The 23,212-nt window shown below is 40.4% G+C and overlaps 1 protein-coding gene and 1 pseudogene across 1 annotated transcript in view; both read left to right on the top strand.

Moving 5' to 3' along the window:
* The window catches only part of LOC112610869 (putative uncharacterized protein encoded by LINC00467 homolog), a 63,370-nt gene extending 53,342 nt beyond the window's left edge, over window positions 1-10,028 (top strand). The window contains exons 5-6 of the mRNA XM_025364440.1: window positions 2,788-2,858; window positions 9,812-10,028. Of these exons, the coding sequence (XP_025220225.1) occupies window positions 2,788-2,858; window positions 9,812-9,866 (126 nt within the window). The 3' untranslated portion in view covers window positions 9,867-10,028. The remainder of the gene's footprint in view (window positions 1-2,787; window positions 2,859-9,811) is intronic.
* A 5,313-nt stretch (window positions 10,029-15,341) lies between these two features.
* On the top strand, window positions 15,342-16,030 carry LOC112608646 (annotated as a pseudogene).
* The last annotated feature ends 7,182 nt before the right edge of the window (window positions 16,031-23,212 follow it).

Raw genomic sequence — 23,212 nt, 5'->3', positions numbered from 1 at the left:
AAAAAAAAAAAAAAAAAAAAAAAAAAAAATTATTGCATAGGTCAGGCACAATGGCTTATGCCTGTAATCCCAGTACTTTGGGAAGCTGAGGCAGGCGGACCACTGGAGGTCAGGAGTTCTAGACCAGCCTGGCCAACATGGTGAAACCTCGTCTCTACCAAAAATGCAAAAATTAGCTGGGCTTGGTGGTGTGCACCTGTAATCCCAGCTACTCCGGAGGCTGAGGCACAAGAATCTCTTGAATCGGGGAGGCAGAGGTTGCAGTGAGCCAAGATTATGCCACTGCACTCCAGCCTGGGTGACAGAGCAAGACTCTATGTCAAAAAAAAAAAATTATTGGCCGGGTGTGGTGGCTCACATCTGTAATCTCAGCACTTTGGGAGGCCGAGATGGGTGGATCACAGGCGTTTGAGACCAGCATGGTCAACATGGTGGAATCTTGTCTCTGCTAAAAATACAAAATTTAGCTGGGTGTGGTGGCACGTGCCTATAATCCCAGCTACTCAGGAGGCTAAGGCCATAAGAATCGCTTCAATCTGGGTAGTGGAAATTGCAGTGAGCTAAGATCCCGCCACTGCACTCCAGCCTGGGTGGTAGAGCGAGACTCTGTCTCAAAAAAAAAAATTATTGTATAAAATTACCTTCTGGCTATGTGTTTAAGGTATATATGAAATATAAACTAACTTCATTAATTAATTTATTTGTATTGAGGCAGGGTCTGTCTCTGTCACCCAGGCTGGAGTGTAGTGGTGCAATCCTAGTTCACTGCAGCCTTGAACTGCTGGGCACAAGTGATCTTCCCACCTCAGCCTCCTGAGTAGCTGGAACCACAGGTGCATGCCACTGCACCCGACTAATTTTTAAATTTTTTTTTAAAATCTTTTTTCTAGAGACATGGTCTCTCTATGTTGCACAGGCTGGTCTCAAACTCCTGGCCTCAAGGGACCCTCCTGCCTCAGCATCCTGAGTAGCTGGGATTACAGGCATGAGCCTCTGCATCCAGCCTTGAATTTTGTTTTTAGAATTTGGGTCCTATCCTTAAGATGTCTCATTCTGTATATATGAATATTCCAAAATAAAAAAAAATATTTAAGATTAGAAATACTTCTGGTCCCAGGCATTTTGGATAAAGAATACTCAACTTTTATCTTTGTTTGCCTGGAGGCCTTGGGTCACGTGATTTACGATAGGGCTGGCCATATCAGGTAGTCTAAAAATGTGATTTAGGATGGGGAAAAAATCAATTTTAGAAGGCCTTACAGCCCAGTAGACAAATATGCAGAAGATACGACCAGACAGCTCACAAAAGGAAGATATAAATGCCTTTTAAATTTATTTAAAGATACTCAAACTTACTCATGGTAACAAAAATGAAGATTTTAATTAAAAATGTCATTTTTCACCTATCTAATTAGTTAAAAGATTCAAAAGTTTGTTATCACATCATGTAATAACATGGGGAACAAGGTTCAGGGAAGTTTAGGTACTTTCTGCTGATGGGGAAGAACATTGATTCAGTGTCAGTGGAGGGCAATATGACAATATCTATTAAAATTAGAAATACATATAATCCAGAGTCCTCAATTACACTTCTAGTAATTTATTCACACACCTTTAAAACCACATGTTTACACGTTATTTGTAGCAATATTGTATGTAAAAGATTGGAAACAACATAATTGTCCATCTGTAGTAGGCTGATTAAATTCTGGAATCTCTATACAATGGAATATATTGCAATCATAAAAAAATACTAAGTAAGCTTTTGCTTAGTGATTAGGAATGGCCTTCAAGTTATAGCCACACAGGATGGTGTGTAAAATGTGTTGCCATTTATGGAAGTAGTGGTGTTGAAGGGAAGAACATATATACTTAGTAACCTATAAATGCGTACAAGTATTTTGGAAAGATATGCAAAAAAAAAAAACAAACTGTAAGATTTGTTGTTATCTTTGGGAAATATTATGGACTAAATGTGTTCCTCCAAAATTCATATGCTAAAATCCAAATCCCCTGACAATGTATTAGATGGTGGGGCCTTTGGGAGGTAATTAGGTCTAGATGAGATCATGAGAGTAGATATCCCATGATGGGATTAGTGCTCTTATAACAAGAGGAAGAGGCCAGGTGCGGTGACTCACCCTTATAATTCCAGCACTTTGGCAGGCTGAGGCAGGCAGATCACTTGAGGTCAGGAGTTCAAGACCAGCCTGGCCAACATGGTAAAACCCTGTCTCTACTGAAAATACAAAAATTAACAGGGTGTGGTAGTGCATGCCTGTAACCCCAGCTACTTGGGAGGCTGAGGCAGGAAAATTGATTGAACCCAGAGGATGGAAGTTGCAGTGAGCCGAGAGTGCACCACTGCCCTCCAGCTTGAGTGACAGAGTGAGACTCCGTTTCAAGAAAAAAAAAAGAAAAAGAGGAAGAAGAAGAGATACTAGAGCTTCCTGTCTCAACTCTGTGTAGATACCATGGTAAGAGGTAGTCTGGAGACCAGGAAGTAGGCCCTAACCAGACACTGAATCTGATGACAACTTGATCTTGGGGTTCCAAATCTCTAGAACTGTGAGAAATGTCTGTTGTTTAAGTCACCCACCTGTGGCATTTTGTTATAACAACCATAAGTGACCAAGGGAAAATTTAGATGGCTGGTTGACAGGTAGAAGGGAGATGTTTTGCTTTTTAAATTTTGGGCCATGAATGTAATCACTACTAAAAAATAAGTAAGGTCTGTGTGTCTTTTTTTATTGAAGCAATCATTAATATGTTTCCTTTTGTTTTAAGGACAAAATACGAAACACCAAGAAAGAGAAGGAAAAAAAGGAGGAAACAGCCACATATGTCACCTTTCCAAGGTATCATGTGTTTCATGTTTAAGAAATTTATTTTGCTGTACTTTGGTAGTTGGTTTACTTTTTTTTTTTTTCTTTTTTTGAGATAGAGTCTCACTCTGTCGCCCAGGCTAAAGTGCGGTGACACGATCACAGCTCATTGCAGCCTCAACCTCCCTGGGCTCAGGCAGTTCTCCCACGTCTGCCTCCCGAGTATCTGGGACTATAGGCATGCACCATCACATCTGGCTACTTTTTGTAGACGTGAGGGTTTGCCATGTTGCTCAGGCTGGTCTCAAACTGGGCTCAAGAAATCCTCCTGCCTCAGCCTCCCAAAGTGCTGGGATTAGAGGCATGAGCCATCACACTCAGCCTGGTTTACTACAAATCACAGTGTACGACATGTTAAGGAAAATATTATGTGTGTAATTTTTCTTGTTGGCTATATAAACTGCATTCATCTCTTAAATTTATCAAGAATAGTAGCAATCCCACATACTTCAAAGCATCAAAAATTGCCAATTAGATTTTATCTCTGTACTCTGAGATGACATTCAGTGAACAGGTATCTCCTTCAAAGTTTATTTTTGAAAATATGTATTAACGTAGCATAGTTTCATATAATGTTCTTGGACTCACATGATATAATTAAAATACAGAATTACAATGTCATTAGAAAAAAAATTTTTTTGCAAATTAAAAATGGGCCAGGCATGGTGGCCTGTAATCCCACCACTTTGAGAGGCCAAGCCAGGAGCATTGCTTGAGGCAAGGAGTTCAGATCAGCCTGGACAGTATAGTGAGACCTTGTCTCTATAAAAAAAATTTTAATTAGCCAGTTGTGATGGTATGCATCTGTGGTTCTAGCTGCTCAGGAGACTGGAGTGAGAGGATAGTTTGGGCCCAGGAGTTCGAAGTTACAGTGAACTGTGATCACATCACTGCATTCGGAGTGAGACCCTTTCTCAACAACAACAAAAAAATTTTTTTGAGATGGAGTCTTGCTCTGTTGTGTAGGTTGGAGTGCAGTGGCATGATCTCTGCTCACTGCAACCTCCGCATCCCAGGTTCAAGTGGTTCTCCTGTCTCAGGCTCCCGAGTACCTGGGACTACAGGTGCATGCCACCACGCCTGGCTAATTTTTGCATTTTTAGTAGAGATGGGGTCTCAAACTGCTGACCTCAGGTGATCCACCTGCCTTGGCCTCCCAAAATGGTGGGATTACAGGCGTGAGCCACTGCAACCTGCGGGGGGGAAAAAAAAAAATTTGTTTTTAAGTAAAAATGTCCTGTGACTCTCAAATATAATAAAAATGACAAAGTTGGTTTTCATCTTGTATGGAACAGTTAGGATACTATCTGCTCTAACAAATCAGGTGCTTTACAAATACATTTAGAAATTGCTTTAACTGGCCGGGCGCGGTGGCTCAAGCCTGTAATCCCAGCACTTTGGGAGGCCGAGACGGGCGGATCACGAGGTCAGGAGATCGAGACCATCCTGGCTAACACGGTGAAACCCCGTCTCTACCAAAAAATACAAAAAAAAAAAAAAAATAGCCGGGCGAGGTGGCGGGCGCCTGTAGTCCCAGCTACTGGGGAGGCTGAGGAAGGAGAATGGCGTAAACTCGGGAGGCGGAGCTTGCAGTGAGCTGAGATCTGGCCACTGCACTCCAGCCCGGGCGACAGAGCGAGACTCCGTCTCAAAAAAACAAAAACAAAAACAAACAAACAAAAAAGGCCGGGCGCGGTGGCTCAAGCCTGTAATCCCAGCACTTTGGGAGGCCGAGATGGGCGGATCACGAGGTCAGGAGATCGAGACCATCCTGGCTAACCCGGTGAAACCCCGTCTCTACTAAAAAATACAAAAAAAAAAAAAAAACTAGCCGGGCGAGGTGGCGGGCGCCTGTAGTCCCAGCTACTCGGGAGGCTGAGGCAGGAGAATGGCGTAAACCCGGGAGGCGGAGCTTGCAGCGAGCTGAGATCCGGCCACTGTACTCCAGCCTGGGCGACAGAGCGAGACTCCGTCTCAAAAAAAAAAAAAAAGAAAAAGAAAAAAAAAAGAAATTGCTTTAACTTGACTGAGTGCGCTGGCTCACACCTGTAATCCCAGCGTGGTGGCAGACACCTGTAATCCCAGCTACTTGGGAGGCTGAGGCAGGAGAGTGGCTTGAACCCAGAGGTGGAAGTTATAGTGAGCCAAGATTGCGCCATTGCATTCCAGCCTGGGCACCAACAGCGAAACTCCGTCTCAAAAAAAAAAAAAATCACTTTAACTTGCTTAATATGGTATCTGAACTTGAACACTTTATGCCTATATTTGTGACTATGTTTCTTATTTTATATTTATTCACTCTTTTTTTTTTTCTATGGGCTCCAAGAAGGCAGAAACTAATGGAAAATAAATGCTTCTGTAAGGGTACAATTCCATGGGTGCCCAGAGCAATTATTAATCTGTTTCAGATTGGTAGACATGTAGTCCTCCCCAAAGGAGATGATGGTATTTGAATCAAATCTTAAAGGATGAGTATATTTTACTAGGCGGAAAAAAGGGTAAAGAGCATTCCAGGCTGAGGGAAAAGCATTAGCAAAGGCAAATAGGAACAAAAGTTCATTTTTGATTAGGATATTTGCAGTTGAAACTGGAGCATAAAGTGAGAAGTGGCATGTAGTAAGAAATGAAACCAAAGAAGTAGTTTGGGACTAGTTTGGATTTTACTCTGTAGGCACTGGGAACATTTGAACATCTTAAAACAGAAATGACATTTTCTAACCTTTGTTCTAGGAGTATAATTCAATATCAGAATGATTTGGAAGGAAAAAACCTACAGGAAGCTATTGTAGCTTAGTGAGGAAGATAAATATTAATACAGCCAATTTATAGATCAGACTAAAGACAGTGATTAGGGGGTTGAAAAGAATAGATAGAAGAGATATTGCAAAAGTAAAATCTGTATGACCTAATAACTGGATATAGAGTCTGGAAGACATAGTTTTATAGAAATTCATTGTTTTAATGGGATAAATCTTATTAAGGGATCATCCTAAATGGTTTTTTTAATACTGTGCACAGAGTTCCCAAATTTAAAGCAGTACAAATTTTGGAAATTAAAAGTTTTACAGCCGGGCGCGGTGGCTCAAGCCTGTAATCCCAGCACTTTGGGAGGCCGAGACGGGTGGATCACGAGGTCAGGAGATCGAGACCATCCTGGCTAACACGGTGAAACCCCGTCTCTACTAAAAAATACAAAAAACTAGCCGGGCAAGGTGGCGGGCGCCTGTAGTCCCAGCTACTCGGGAGGCTGAGGCAGGAGAATGGCGTAAACCCGGGAGGCGGAGCTTGCAGTGAGCTGAGATCCGGCCACTGCACTCCAGCCTGGGCGACAGAGCGAGACTCCATCTCAAAAAAAAAAAAATAAAATAAAATAAAAGTTTTACAAAATGGATGATTCCTTTAAAATAAGTATAATGAAGATTGGTGGACTTCAGGACGACTTGGCAGGCTACAAGTTTTCATACTCAGTAGAGGACTCGGTCATAGGTACCCAATAGTGTTATAGTATCATCCCACCTTGGTGTGATTGGTATCCTTATTTGCCACATAATCAACTAGTCAAATTGTAGAAGAGGAATAATCTGGTCAATAATTAAACCTTATCGAATTCTAAAATTAATGTTTGACAGATAAAGCGTTTAAATATACTGAACTTTGTAAATACCATCAGATATTTTTCCTAGGAAAAAGGTAATATTGTTGTTGCTGATGGTATTTATAAAGTTAAGTGTAGTTAACCCATCAGCAACACGGTTTGAACTTCAAGAGTCCACTTACATGTAAATTTATTTCAACCAAACGTGGATTGACAATACAGTATTTGTGGGATGCGAAACCTGCGTATACTGAGGGCGAACTTTTTGTTGGCTGGTTCCACAAGGCTAACTGTGAGACTTGAGTATGCATGAATTTTGGTATATGCAGAGGTCCTAGAACCAAACTTCCATGTAGACTGAGGGACAACCGTATCTGAAAATAAACATTGCATTGTGTTTTTACAGTTCTTCTATACTCTATAAAAACATTTCATTTGTGTTTAGTACACACTTGAACTAAAATTTCTAAGTAATTCCTATATTGCAGGTGTTTGTTTTGTAGTAAATTGGAGGTAAATAGAGTCATTTGCTTGGAAAATTTTCTTGGAGGCCACAAATCCAGTGTCTAATACAAGCAATGTCTAATGCAAGTGTTCTGTCTGTTTCATTGGATGGGGCACTCTACTATATAATTGATAGGCTGGGATTTGCCACCCAGCTGACCAACTATTACAAGGATTTGGATAATTATAAATTACTTTTCTTCCTTTAAAATCTGCAGCACAGGCTGGGCACAGTGGCACATGCCTGTAATCCCAGCACTTTGGGAGGCCGAGGCAGGTGGATCACTTGAGGTCAGGAGTTCAAGACCAGCCTGGCCAACACAGTGAAACCCTGTTTCTACTAAAAATACAAAAATTATCAAGTATGGTGGTGCGTGCTTGTAATCCCAGCTACTCAGGAGGCTGAGGCACAAGAATCGCTTGAACCTGGGAGGTGGAGGTTGCAGTGAGTCTAGATGGTACCACTGCACTCCAGCCTGGGCAACAGAGTGACTCCATCTCAGGAAAAAAAAAAAAAAAATTCCAGCACATAACAATTGTACATAATGTCAGGGCTGAATCAGTGGATGTCATCTCAAAATAAGAATAATAATAATAATAATAAAGCTTTTAATTTCTCAGTGCTTAGTATTGACCTGTTTCTTCTCCGGAGTTCTTCATGTTAGTAGATTTACAACCTAAGCCTGATCTGGGGATCATTCTTGATTATTCTCTCTCACCATTCCCCTGCCATTACTACCACACATGCATTTTTAGTGACAGTTATTATAGGTTTGGTCTCTTGAAAGCTCTTTTTTCCTTCTTAGCTTACAAAGACTAAAAAGTGAATCTTCAAATTCCCAGCCTCCCTTACAGCTAGTAATAGCCATTTAGCACAATTTCTGGCCCCAGTGATATAAGATAAAATTCTTGTAATCTTAGAAATATGATTCTTTTTTTTGAGATGGAGTCTTGTTCTGTCACCCAGTCTGGAATGCAGTGGCACGATCTCGGCTCACTGCGACCTCTGTCGCCCGAGTTCAAGCGATTCTCCTGCCTCAGCCTCCCGAGTAGCTGGGATTACAGGCGCCTGCCACCATGCCAGCTAGTTTTTGTATTTTTAGTAGAGATAGGATTTCACCATCTTGGCCAGGCTGGTCTTGAACTCCTGACCTCCTGATCTACCTGCCTCTGCCTCCCAGAGTGCAGGGATTACAGGCTTGAGCCACTGCATAGAAACATAATTCTAGGATGTGAGTTAAATAGGTTCAAATTAGAATAAACTAGATTGGGGGCATGTGCCCAAGTTTCATTTAACTCAGTGAGAGAACCAGTAGGATGAAAAAGTTAGTTGAAATGGTAATATTAAAAACTTGGTTATTGTTTTTTATAATGAATGGGGGGAAAAGGAATGCTGAGATAAGATTGCTAAATTAGATACAAAACTGGTTAGGTTCTATAGGGCAATGAAAGTATAATCTTTAAAGTTGCTCTTTCTACTGGTCAGAAAAGAGAATTGTCACACTTCATCCATTTTATTTAAGTTAGCCTCTAGCTATAAAATTGTTTGTTTATGTAGATATGTTAGCTCCAAGTCATAGTGAATACAGTGTCCAACAAAATTACTTGCCCTGGAGAATTAGATGACTGTTAGGCAGCCTTTTTAAACAGTGCTCTAACATGACATTAAAAGGTCATGCAGCCATCGCTTAACCTTATTTCCAAGTTTTGAATATTCTCCTTAATAGTTGCAATAATGAATACTCTGAATTTTACTCAGAGTTAAAGCTTTTTCCCTACCTAGCATTAGTCTGGGTACCTGCAATGGCAGAGAGCTCTTCTTTCCTGTTGCATAGACCAGAATAAAGCGGTACAAAAACAAAACCTCCCTTCACTCTCTGCCAGGCTGTGGTTGGGGTCTAGCAATCTAGGCAGCAGAGTTAACAGAATTAACAGTAGCATGGCATCAGATGCTAGTGGAAAATGTTAACTATGCTGAAGAACAAATATGCTTATATACTAAATACCAGACTGTAATGTTGTGGTGATTTCTGGGAAAAAGGAAAACTATAATAAAGTAAGAATAAATAAAATGAAAAATATTTTAAGGGAAGAAAGGATAAAGATACAATAGGAATTAACTTTTAATATGTGCAAAGTATTGTGTCCCATTATAAACTGTTGTACCTCCCTAAAACATGTGGCCAGCTGTATAATCTTTAAGATAACTCTAAATATTACTTGGTAATTGGAATTGGATTTTATTTTTGTGGATTAAAAACTCACTAATGAGCCTCATCCTCACAAAAATTCCTCAAAACTAAGTACTTGGTTGATTTGAAATAATTTAAGGTTAAAAGTTGCTAAACATTCCAGCCTTCAAAATAAGTATTCAAAATTTGCAAATCCAAGAAATTTACTGTCAGTTATTTTCATTTCCATTCATTTCTATTCAGTCTTTATAAATGCTTGTTTGTGTTTTTTCCACATAGAATAACCTCTTATTTGAAATTTAGATTTTTATAGTTGAAGTTTATTTTTCTCCCATTTTTTAGGCCACAGGAAATGGAGTCTGAAATAAAGCCACTGTATCTAAAACATTTATTTAATGGTAAAACTTGATGATTAATAGTATTATTAGCATTTTAAAGACTATATGTTTAGAGTTTGAAGTAAAGCTCCAGTGTCAATTTAACTTACTTTTCAAGGCTTAACATGTTCTTATCTAAAAAAACAATGATGTGCAAAATTTCTTTTTTCTACTGTAAGTATTGGGAAAAGTAAAAGTATTATGTATAATAAAATAAGCAGTGAATCTATTCTAATCTGTTCTACTTATTGTCTGCAGAGGGGCTGAAACCGGGCTGACCCTTTTGATTTCCAAACTCAGCCTTTTGGTGTAAGGCGGCCAAAGAAGGATGCAGAGCCCAGCACTGTGAAGCCTACAAAAACATTGACGCGCTGGCTTGGGGATTTGAATTTGAACGTCTTTCATACCAAGTTCAGACTCATGAAACCAATCTTCAGATGCTCTGTAAACCACATAATAAAGAGTTTGGAAATTATATTTTGTCTTTGAAGGCCCACATGCAAAACTTGAGAGCCTTAAGTCTAAGCCAGTTGTGGCAATTCTAGGGTACTTATTTTATATTTAGATATGTTATAGGGGAGGAGAATAAGTCTGCTTTCTTGAATATTATGCCTAATTATTACGTATAAAATTCTTTTACCAAAGTTATATGCAAGGCAGAAAACTTACAGATGCCATGAAAAAGGTAAAGTCTTTTCCATGTACTTTTTTTTTTTTTTTTTTTTTTTTGAGACAGTTTTGCTCCTTGTTGCCCAGGCTGGAGTGCAAAGGGGCAATGTCGCCTCACTGCAACCTCCACCTCCCAGGTTCAAGCACTTCTGTCTCAGCCTCCTGAGTATCTGGGACTACAGGCCCACGCCAGCATGCCCAGGTAATTTTGTATTTTTAGTAGAGACAGAGTTTCACTATTTTGACCAGGCTGGTCTCGAACTCCTGACCTCAGGTTATCTGCTCCCTGCAGCCTCCCAAAGTGCTGGGAGTGCAGGCGTGAACTACCTTGCTTGGCCTCTATGTACTTCTTTTTTGTTGTTGTTGTTTTTGAGACGGAGTTTTGCTCTTGTCACCCAGGCTGGAGTGCAGTGGTGCCATCTCGGCTCACTGCAACCTCTACCTCCTGGGTTCAAGCGATTCTCATGCCTCAGCCTCCCAAGTAGCTGGGATTACAGGCATGCACCACCACACCCAGCTAATTTTTGTATTTTTAGTAAAGACAGGGTTTCACCATGTTGGCCAGGCTGGTCTCAAACTCCTAACTTCAGGTGATCCACCTGCCTCAGCCTCCCAAAGTGCTGGGATTACAGGTGTGAGCCACCACACCCAGCCCATGTACTTCTTACTTAGTTTTTCTTCCCACATTTTATGTTTACATTTGCAATTACATCTTCCTCTTTCAACAAATATTACAGATTTTCATAATCACAAATATTTGTTTTTAAAGCATGATGTAATCTTCTTTTACATTAGATATACTGATTATGAGTTTCCAATAAAAAGTTTCCAGGTCTAAAAATGATCACATCATGCAATATACCGAGGAATCAAGCCTGCACATCTACCCCCTAAGTCTAAAATGAAAGTGGAAAAAAAATTATGTAAGAAAAAAATTATCACAGTGTTTTATAAAATGAGAAAGCAAATCAAGTGCAGTGACTGATACTTGTAATCCCCGCACTTCAGGAGGCCAAGGCAGGCAGATTGCTTGAGTGGAGTTTGAGACCAGCCTGGCCAAAATGGTGAAACCCTGTCTACACACACACACACACACACACACACACACACACACACACACACACAAATTTAGCCAGGCATGGTGGCACATGCCTGTAGTCCCAGCTACTCAGGAGGCTGAGGTGGAAGGATTGCTTGAGCTCGGGAGGCAGAGGCTGCAGTGAGCCAAGATCACACCACCTCACTCCAGCCTGGGCGCCAGAGCAAGACTCTGTCCACAAATAACAACAAACAAAAACAGAAAGCGATTTGCCAGGTCAGCCTTTTATGTTGCCTTTGACAGTTTTACAGATCCTTGGGATTTTTGCTTACTTAGGTTTATGAGTGAATGTGTATCCCATCTAACCGTGTACTTGATATTTGCTTGTAAAACAAACTACTGTTAGAAGTAAATGATGAAAGAGAGGGCTAGTTTGATTTTTTAAATATTCATTCATTCATTCGTTTATTCAGGGTCTTGCTCTGTCACCCAGGCTGGAGTGTGAGAGCATGATCATGGCTCACTGCAACCTAGACCCCTTGGACTCAAATGATCCTCCCACTTCAGCCTCCCAAGTAGCTGGAACCACAGGTACACACCACCATGGTTGGCTAATTTTTAAATTTTTTTGTAGAGACATGGTCTTTCTGTGTTGCCCAGGCTGGTCTCGTACTCCTGGGCTCAAGGAATGGCCCCACCTTGGCCTCCCAAAAGGAAGATTACAAGTGTGAGCCACCGTGCCTAGTTGATTTTTTTTAATTGGAAATTTTGGTACTGTTATGTTGTTGAGGCAGACAACTTTAAAATAATCTGGAGTATCATTCTGTGACGATGTTAGAGTTTGGTATGTTGTTCATAGGCCAGGCTCAGTAATCTCAGCACGTTGGGACACCAAAGCAGAAGGATCGCTTGAGCCCTCAGGAGTTTGAGACAAGCTTGGGCAACAGAGAGACCCCCATCTCTACAAAAAAAAAAAAAAGAAAAAAAAGAAAAATTAGCCAGACATGATGATGCCAACCTGTAGTCCTGGCTACTTGGGAAGCTGAGGTAGGAGGATCGCTTGAGCCCAGGAGTTTGAGGCTGCAGTGAACTATGATTACACCACTGTGAGCCCAGGAGTTTGAGGCTGCAGTGAACTATGATTACACCACTGTACTCCAGCCAGGGTGATAGAGCAAGGCCCTGTCTCTAAACATATTTTTAAAAATAAAACAATATGTTGTTCATATTATCCTAATGTAGTGTTTTACTGAATGGAATTCTTAAAGGATTCTTTTCCCCAAGGATATTAACTCAGGGTAAATTATAATAGAATTGTACATAAATTAAGCATCTTTATCTTTGATTACAGAGATATTTAGCATATGACTATAGATAATTTTCCCCTCATATTTTCTTGGGCTTCTAGTATTTATGTATCAAGAAAGTTATTTCCTTATGTTTGAAATGGTGACATTTCTGAAATGCACCAGCAGAGGATACAGGGTTTTTATGTTTGTTTTTCATTTTCTTATTTACTGAAGAAATAAAGGCATTTTAGGTTATAAATGGACTGTTTTCTTTTTTCGAACTCCTGGCCTCAAGTGATCCACCTGCCTCTGCCTCCCAAAGTGCTGGGATTACAGGCGTGAGCTACTGTGCCCAGCCAGGACACAATATTCTTGTATAAAGAAACGAAACTCTGGACAGTTCCATTGTCGTGGGCTTTCTTATTTTCCTGCTTTGGCAATTGCTAACCAGAAAAGTAGAAACCAACACAGAAAGAGGAGAAAGAGTATTTGGAGTGTCAGTATGAGTGTAAAATGTTATTGGGATTGTGGAAATACATGGAGAGTTACGTATACTCCCAACCCCTCTGTATTCCAGGATGTTCACATATATGTCAAGAACTAGGAAAGTGGCTGCTGTGTTCTAAATGTACCCCCCAAAATTCATCTGTTGAAACATAATTGCCAATATGCTAGAATTAAGAGGTGGGGTCTTTAGGAAGTAATTAAGTCATGAGGGCAGCTCTTATGAATGGGATTTAATGACTTTATATAAGGTGCAAGGAAGCTGCTTGTTCCTTTTCACTCTTCCTACCATGTGAGTATGCACCAAGAAAGCACCATTTTGGAAGCAGAGAGTAACACTGAACATGCTGGTGCTGATTTTGTGCTTTCCAACCTCCAGAACTGTGAGAAATAAATTTCTGTTGTTTATAAATTACCCACTCTAAGTTATTTTGTTATGGCAACAGGAATGGACTGAAATACTGGCATATTCCATAATTTGTAGATTTTATATTTTTATTGCATACAAATTAATTGTGCTATAAATATAAATACATTACAGAAGTGACCATTTTAAAAGGACATCCCATAAATTAGATTTTTAAATGCTTTGTGTGGAATTTTACAAAAAGTATAGTGAAGCACTCTTTTACTATACCTCTCAAATATGTCACTGATAAGAGTTTATTGATATCATCATCTCTATTTTATTTTATTTATTTATTTTGAGACAGAGTCTTGCTTTGTTGCTCAGGCTGGAGTGCAGTGGTGTGATCTCAGCTCACTGCAACATTGCCTCCTGGGTTCAAGCGATTCTTCTGCCTCAGCCACCTGGTTAGCTGAGACTACAGGCACGCAACGCTAATTTTTTTTGTATTTTTAGTAGAGATGGGGTTTTGCCATGTTGGCCAGGCTGGTCTTGAACTCCTGGCCTCAAACCTGCCTCCTGGTTTGAAGCGATTCTCCTCCCTCAGCCTCCCAAGTAGCTGGGAGGCCACCACACCCAGCTAATTTTTGTATTTTTAGTAGAGACAGGGTTTCGCCATGTTAGCCAGGCTGGTCTCGAACTCCTGGCCTCAAGTGATCTGCCTGCCTTGGCCCCACAAAGAGCTGGGATTACAGGTGTGAACCACTTCACCCAGCCAGTGCTTCTCAAAATTCAATGTAAATATTAATCATCTAGTGCAGGGGTCCCTAAGCCCTGGGGCACAGATTGATACTGGTCTGTGACCTGTTAGGGACCTGACTACACAGCAGGGGACGACCAGTGGGCAAGTGAGTAAAGCTTCATCTACATTTACAGCCACTCCCCATCACTCTCATTACCACCTGAGCTCCGCCTCTTGTCACATCAGCAGCAGCATTAGATTCTCATAGAAGTGTGAATCCTATTGTGAACTGTGCATGTGAGGGATCTAGGTTACATGCTCCTTACGAGAATCTAATGCCTGATTATCTGTCATTGACCCCATCACCCCCAGATGGGACTGCCTAGTTGCAGGAAAACAATCTCAGGGCTCCCACTGATTCTACATTATGGTGAGTTGTATGATTAATTATTTCATTGTATATTACAATGTAATAATAATAGAAGTAAAGTGCACTGGCCAGGCATGGTGGCTCACACCTGTAATCCTAGCACTTTGGGAGGCCGAGGCGGGTGGATCACTCGAGGTCAGGAGTTCAAAAACAGCCTGACCAACATGGTGAAACCCTGTCTCTACTAAAAGTACAAAATTAGCTGGGCATGGTGGTGCACGCCTGTAATCCCAGCTATTTGGGAGGCTGAGGCAGGAGAATTGCTTGAACCCGGGAGGCGGAGGTTGCAGTGAGCTGGAATTGTGTCATTGCACTCCAGCCTGTGCAACAAGAGTGAAACTCTGTCTCAAAAAAAAAAAAGTATTATTTCATGAAATTTTTGCCTCAGTTATATATCCATGTAATATGCATATGCATATGTATGTATATGCTAGGTCACAATGTAAAATGCATTTCTATGGATCACAAAAAAAGTGTGGAAAGTTCTAACTATTTGGTGTTATTATATTAATAGTTCTCATTCCATCTCCCCTCTGACAATTTATTAAGGAGCCCAAAGAGCTGCTGTTTATGTGGATAGTGTCTATCAACATTTACTGTATTATGAGCTATAATGGCATCACTGCACTACAGGCTGGGTGACAGAGTAAGACTCTGTCTCAAAAAAAAATTTAATTTCTGTATTAGAAATTACAATTGAAATTAAGAAATATAATTCATTACTAATTCTTTTAAAATAACAATTAGAGGAAACCCGGGTACCGGCAAGATGCCGGCTTACCACTCTTCTCTCATGGATCCTGACACCAAACACATTGGAAACATGGCATTCTTACCTATCAGAAGTCAATTAAAAGGACCTGCCCCCAGAGAGACAAAAGATACAGATATTGTGGATGAAGCCATCTGTTACTTCAAGGCCAATGTCTTCTTCAAAAACTAAGAAATTAAGAATGAAGCTGATAGAGAGGTATATATTGATATATATACCTCTCTACATTTCTGAGTGTCTGAAGAAACTCCAGAAGTGTAATTCCAGAAGCCAAGGTGAGAAAGAAATGTATACACTGGGAATCGCTAATTTTCCTATTCCTGGAGAGCCTCGTTTTATATTTAATGCAATTTATGCCAAACCTGCAAACAAACAGGAAAATGAAGTAATGACAGCCTATTTACATCAGCTAAGGCAAGAGACTGGACAGAGACTGTGAGCAAGTTTTTGACCCTCAGAATGATAAACCCAGCAAGTGGTGGACTTGCTTTGTGAAGAGACAGTTCATGAACAAGAGTCTTTCAGGACCTGGACAGTGAAGGGAGCCCAGGCAGCCACCGTCTCCAGATCCCTGAGCAGCATTTTCCAGCAAGATGTACAGAGTCTTTTGCCTTTATTTCATAAAGTTTTATACAGAAGAGAGAAGAGCATGTCGTTACTTGAATAACTCCTGATCAAGAATTTGGGTGGGAGAAAAGAGAGTGGGTTATCAAGGGTGATTTGAAATGTTCTGCAGTATTAAGCTGGCACTTAAGAATAATAATAAATTTCTAACATTCAAAAAAATAATTAGAAACTCATTATATATTAGTATAAATAATACATGTTTATGAAATAATAATTAGGCCAGGTGTGGTGGCTCACACCTGTAATCTCAACACTTTGGGAGGCCAAGGTGTGCAAATTGCTTTAGTTTTGAGACCAGCCTAGGCAACATGGTGAAACCTCACCTGTACTAAAAACACAAAAAAATAGCCAGGTGTGGTAGCATATGCCTGTAGTCCCAGCTACCTGGGAGACTAAGGTAGGAGGATCACCTGAGCCTAGGAGATCGAGGCTGCAGTGAGTCATGATCGAACCACTGCACTCCAGCCTGGGCCACGGAGTGAGACCCTGTCTCAAAAACAGCAACAACAACAACAACAAAACAAACCGTAGCATTGTTTTACATATTGCAAATCTAATGTCTGGAGTGATACAAACACCCTAAAGTGTTACCAGTGAGTTTTGTGAGTGCAGGAAAATCTGTGCCTTGCTTCTAGCTAAAAGAATATGGCAAAAGGGATGATAGAGTGACCCATAATCATATTATGTTATATATGACTCTATCATAGCTGACTGGAGGGAGATTTCCCTGCTGGCTTTAAAGAAATAGGTGGCCATGTTGTGAGAGGACCATGTGGCAAGGACCTGTGGATGACCTCTAGTTGCTTAGAGCAGTCCTTAGCCAACAGCTAGCCATTAAATAAGGCCTTCAGTGCTACAAGACACTAAATTCTGCCTACAACCAGTAAGCTTGGATAAGGATCTGAGCCTTAGATGAGATTGCAGCCCTGGCCAACTCTTTGATTTTAGCTTTGTGAGACCCTGAGCAAAAACCCTGAGGAGCTCATCTGAACCTAGACTCCCAACCCAGGGAAAACTGATATAATAAGTGAGTGTTGTCTTAGGCTGCTAAAGTGATAATTTGTTACATGGTAATAGAAAACTGATATATATGGCTTCTTACATTGGCTTCTGCATTCAACTATTGTAACATGTTATTTTAATTGAAGTACATAAGGAAAATCCAGCCTCAGGCAGATCAGTTATGTAGCTGGAAAAGGGAAGGTTGTATTTTAATGGCTTTTTATGATTATCATGAATAGTCTTCTTTGCACTATATCAAAACTCAACTAGTTGTAGTTTCTTAAATGTTAGTTGGAAAGATGTCCAAATTGGAAAGAAAAGAAAAATTATCTCTGCTAACAGATGACATGATCTTATATTTAGAAAACCATGAAGATTCCACAAAATTGTTAGCACGAAGTCAACAAAAAGGCAGGATACAAAATCAGCACTCAAAAGATCACCATTGTTTCTATACAATAACAACGAACAATCTGAAAAGGAAATTAAGAAAATTCAATTTATAATAGCATTGAAAATAATAAGATACTTAGGAATTAACCAAGAAGGTACAAGATTTGTGCAATGAGAACTGTAAGTATTGCTGTGAGAAATTAAAGAGGACACAAATAAATGAAAAGCCACCCCATGTTCATGGATTGGAAGACGTAATACTGTTAAGATGTCAGTACTACCCAAAGTTCTCCACAGATTCAATACAATCTTCATTGAAATTCCAATGACTTTTTTTTTCCAGAAATGTAAAAATCCATGCTAAAATTCACATGGAATATCAAGAGACCCCAAATTGCCAAAACAATCCTGGAAAAAAATAATAAAGTTAAAAGACTAACTTTTTTATTTCAAAACTTATTACAAAGCTACAGTAATCAAAACAGTATAGTGCTGGTGTAAAATACTATATATCCCAATGGAATAGAATAGAGAGTCCTGAAATAAACCCTTAGATATATGGTCAAGTAGTTTTCAACAAGGGTGCCAACATCACTCAGTGGGAAAAGAACAGTCTTTTCAACAAATAGTGCTGAGAAAACTGGATATCCACATGCAAAAGAATGAAGTTAGACCCTTACACAACACCATACACAAAAATTAACTAATGGGTCAAAGACCTAAACATAAGAGATTAAACTATGCAATTCTTAGGATAAAACATAGCGGGAAATCTTCATGACATTAGATTTGGCAATGAATTCTTGAATATGACCCCAAATGCACAGGTGACAAGAAAAAACAAATCGAACTTCAAAATTTAAACTTTTGTGCATCAAAGGATATCAACAGAGTAAAAATGTCACCCACAGAATAGGGAGAAAATATTTGTAAGTCATGTATCCTGAAAAGGGGTAAATACTCAGAATATAGCATAAAGAACTCCTAACAGTCAACAACAAAAACAAAAAACCGTAATTTAAAAATTGGCTAAAGACTTCAATAGACATTTCTACAAAAAAGATATACAGTTGACCAATAAGCTCATGAAAAGATGCACAACATCACTAATAATTAAGAAAATGCAAATAAAAAACTATGAAAACTAAAAAAAACTACAATGAGATATAACTTTATACACAGCCATTAGAATGACTATTATCAAAACCGTTTTTACAAAATGTTGATGAGAATGTGGAGAAATTGAAATTCTGCTGCATTCTTGGTGGGGGTGTATAATAAAATGGTGCAGCCACTGTGGAAAACATGATGGTTCCTTAAAAAGGTAGGCTGGGTGCAGTGGCTCACGCCTATAATCCCCGCAATTTTTGGGAGGCCGAGTTGGGCAGATAACCTGAGGTCAGGAGTTTGAGACCAGCCTGGCCAACACAATGAAATCTCATCTCTACTAAAAATACAAAAGTTAGCTGGGCGTGGTGGCACACGCTTGTAATCCCAGCTATTTGGAAGGCTGAGTCAGGAGAATTATTTGAACCCAGGAGGTGAAGGTTGCAGTACGCTGAGATAGCGCCCCTGCACTCCAGCCTGGGTGAGAGAGTAAGACTCTGTCTCAAAAAAACAAAACAAAACAAAAAACATAGAACTTCCATATGATTCAGCAATTTCACTGCTAGGTATATACCCAGAATAATTGAAAAACAAACTCAGATACCTGTATATCAATGTTCATACAGCACTATTCACAAAAGCCAAAGGTGAAAACTATTCAAATATCCATCACAGATGAATGGATAAACAAAATGTGGTATATGCATACAATGGAATATTATTCAGTCATAAAAAGGAATGAAATTCTGATATATGCTACAATGTGGATGAACTTTGAAAACATTATGCTAAATGAAATAATCCAGACACAAAGAACAAATATAGTATTCCACCTATATAAGGTACCTAGAATGCATATAGAAGGAAAGTATAATACAAGTTACCAGGGACTCAGGGGAGGGTAATGGGACATTGTTTAATAGGTAGAGTTTCTCTTTGGAATGATGAAAAACCTTTGGAAAGGGACAGTGGTGATGGTTTAATCACCAATATGAATATACTTAATGCCACTGTACTGTACACTTAAAAATGATTAAAATGGTAAATTTTAAGTTAGGCATATTTTACTATAATTTTTTAAAACTTGCCCACAATTCAGAGGTAGAAAAAGAAGTTAGTTGCAAAAGGAAGTTAGTTGGAATCTGAAATTATATCAATGGTTTTCATGCTTTGTTACATTAAAATTCATTGAATTATTTTGCACTATAATTGACTCTTTTATCCATGCATGATTTTGTAACATCATGCATTGGACAATCTGAAAAATACTGGTCTGCTGAGTTATACAGATCTTCCAAAAATTAACTCATTTAATTATACAATATAAAAATTGTATACCAGTATCACTACCAGTATTTTCAGAAAAGTCATTAAGTATTGGAAAAATGTCAAACTCGTGATGTAAGAAGGAAATGAGAGTTATAGATGTATTTTCCAAAATTATTTTTTCTTGAGTTTTATCATTGGCAACAAATACAGTCAGACGTTTTTCTTGAAATGACAAGTTCATGTCATTCATTTTAGAGAAAATGTCTGCCAAATACTCATCTGGATAACCATATTTCTCTGTCAGTTTTTCTTTCAAGTAAAAATGGTGGTCTCTGAGAAAAACAGCTATTTCAGCTTGCGACTCAATCAGTTTGAGTAGTTTTCCTTGAGAAACCACTGTACTTTGGCATGCAGAAGTACTTTATATACACTTCCCATTTTGTCACACAGAATATTACAAAGATGTATACTCAAGGATTGAGATTTAATAAAATTATTACTTTTTACCACCTCACCAAGAGTATTTTTCTTGAGAGGCAGAGAAAGATGGCAGAATAGAAGGCTTCACCAATCATCCCCACCACAAGGAGCCCAATTTTACAACTATCTACACAGAAAAAAACACCGTCATAAGAACCAAAAATCAGGTGAACACTCATAGTACCTGGTTTTAACTCCATATTGCTGAAAGAGGCACCAAAGAGATAGAAAAAACAGTCCTGAATTGCTGGCGCCACCCCTTCCCCACCCCTGGCAGTAGTGGCATGGCGCAGAGAGCTGCTCTGGGCACCGGGGGAGGGAGAACACAGCAATTGTGAGGCAGTGAACTCAGCGCTTTTCTGGTAGAGCAGAAAGGAAAACCGGACCAGACTCAGTGACACCTGCCCATGGAGGGAACATTTAAACCAGCCCTAGTCAAAGGGGAATCACAGATCACAGTGGTTGGAACTTGAGTTCCTGCAAACCTCACCACTGAGGGCTACGGTGCTCTGTGTCTCCAAGTAAACTTGAAAGGCAGTGTAGGCCATAAGGACTGCAACTCTTAGGTGAGTCCTAGTGCTAAACTAGGTCCAAAGACAGTGGACTAGGGGGCCATGTGACCTACTGAGACACCAGCTAGGGTGGCTAAGGGAGGGCCGGCATTACCCATCCCCTAGTCCCAGGCTGCACAGCTCTCACTCCAAAAGGGACCCCTTCCTTCTGCTTGAGAAGAGCAGAGGGAAGAGCGGGCAGGACTTTGTCTTGCATCTTGGATACCAGCTCAGTCACAGCAGGATAGGGCACCAGTCAGAGTCATGAGGCCCCTGATGCAGGCCCTAGCTCCTAGGCAACATTTCTAGACACACCTTGGTCCAAAAGGGAACCTGCTGCCTTGAAGGAAAGAACCCAGTCCTTGCAGCATTCATCATTTTCTAACTGAAGAGCCCTCTGCTCCTGAATAACCAGCAGCGATACCCAGGTACTACATCGAGGGCCTTGGTGAGCCTCTGAGACTTGCTGGCTTCAGAGGAGACTCAGAGTATTACCAGCTGTGATGGCTATGGGGCAAAACTCCTTCTGCTTGAGAAAAGCAGAGGAAAAATAAAGAGGTCTTTGTTTTGCACCTTAGGTACCAGCATGGCCACAGGGGATAGAGCATCAAGTGGACTCATGGAGACCCTAATTCTAGGACTTGACTCTTGGATGGTATTTCTTGACATGCCATGGGCCAGAGGGGAGCCCACTGCCATAAAGGGTGAGTCCCAGGCCAGGCAGCATTCACCACAAGCTAACTTAAGAGCCATTGGTCTTTAAGAGAACATCAGACATAGTCTGGCAGTATGCCTCATGGGCCGGGGTGGTGGTGGCTACAGGGTGACGCTCCTTTGCCTTTGGAGAGGAGGGAAGAGTGGGAAGGACTGTGTCTTGTGATTTGAGTGCCAGCTCAGCCACAGTACAATAGAACACCAGGTAGACTTCTAAGATTTTTGACTCTAGTCCCTGACTCTTGATTGGCACCTCTGGACTCATCCAGGGCCTGCAGGACTTTGCTGCCCCAAAGAAAAGGACACAGGCTTGGCTGGCTTTGCCACCTGCTGATTGTACAGCCCCAGGGCCTTGAGTGAACATAGGCAGTAGCCAGGGAGTGGTTACAGCTGACCTTGGGCAAGATCTAGTGCTGTGCTGGCTTCAGGTCAGCAGTCATAGTGGTGGTGCAGTCATGGTGGTGGTGGCCACAGGGATGCTTATGTCACTCCATTCTGAGCTTTAGGTGGCTCAGAACAAAGGGAAATACTCTGGAAGAAAGTAAAGGAAGAGAACAAGAGTCTCTCCTGGTAATCCAGAGAATTCTCCTGGATCTTGTCCAAGACCATCAAGGTGGTACCTCTATGAGTCTTCAAGAACCACAGCATTACTGGGCTTGGGGTGCTCCCTAAACTGATGCAGCTTAGATCACAACACCCAGGTCCTTTCAAATATCTGGAAAGCCTTCCCAAGAAGGATAGATACAAATAAGCCCAGGCAGTGAAGACTACAATAAATAGCTCTTCAATGCCCAGACACTGAAGACCATCTAATAGCATTATCACCATCTAGGAAAACATGATCTCACCAGATGAACTAAATTAGGCACCAGGTACCAATCCTGGAGAAAGAGATATGTGACCTTAAAGATGGAGAATTTAAAATAGCTGTGTTGAGGAAACTCTAAGAAATTCAAGATAACACATAGAAGGAATTCAGAATTCTATCAGATAAATTTAACAAAGAGACTAAAATAATTTTTAAAAATCAAGCAGAAATTCTTGAGCTGAAAAATGCAGTTGGCGGCCGAGTGAGGTGGCTCACACCTGTAATCCCAGCACTTTGGGAGGCTGAGGTGGGCAGATCACCTGAGGTCAGGAGTTCGAGACCAGCCTGGCCAACATGGTGAAACCCCATCTCTACTAAAATACAAAAATTAGCTGGCTGTGGTGGTGGGCACCTATAATCCCAGCTAGTTGGGAAGCTGAAGCAGGAGAATCGCTTGAACCCAGGAGATGGAGGTTGCAGTGAGCCAGGGTCACACCACTGCACTCCTGCCTGGGTAACAACAGTGAAATTCTGGCTCAAAAAAAAAAAAAAAAAAAAATGCAGTTGGCATACTGAAGAATTCATCAGGGCCCTTTAGCAGCATTGATCAAGCAGAAGAAAGAATTAGTGAGCTGGAAGACAGTTTATCTGAAAATACACAGAAGAGACAAAACAAAAAATAAAAACATACCTACAGGATCTAGCAAATAGCTAAAAAGGGCAAATCTAAGTGTTATTGGCCTTAAAGAGGAAGTAGAGAAGAGACAGGGGTAGAAACTTTATTCAAAAGGGATAACAGAGAACTTCCCAAACCTAGAGAAAGATATCAATATCCAAGTACAAGAAGGTTATAGAACACCAAGCACATTTAACCCAAAGAATGCCATTTCAAGACATTTAATAATCAAGCTCCCAAA

This window comes from Theropithecus gelada, chromosome 1 (genome assembly GCF_003255815.1).
Source record: "Theropithecus gelada isolate Dixy chromosome 1, Tgel_1.0, whole genome shotgun sequence".
NCBI lineage: Eukaryota > Metazoa > Chordata > Mammalia > Primates > Cercopithecidae > Theropithecus > Theropithecus gelada.
The sequence above is the reverse complement of the archived record's forward strand: the minus strand, read 5'-3'. Positions and strand labels throughout refer to the sequence as shown.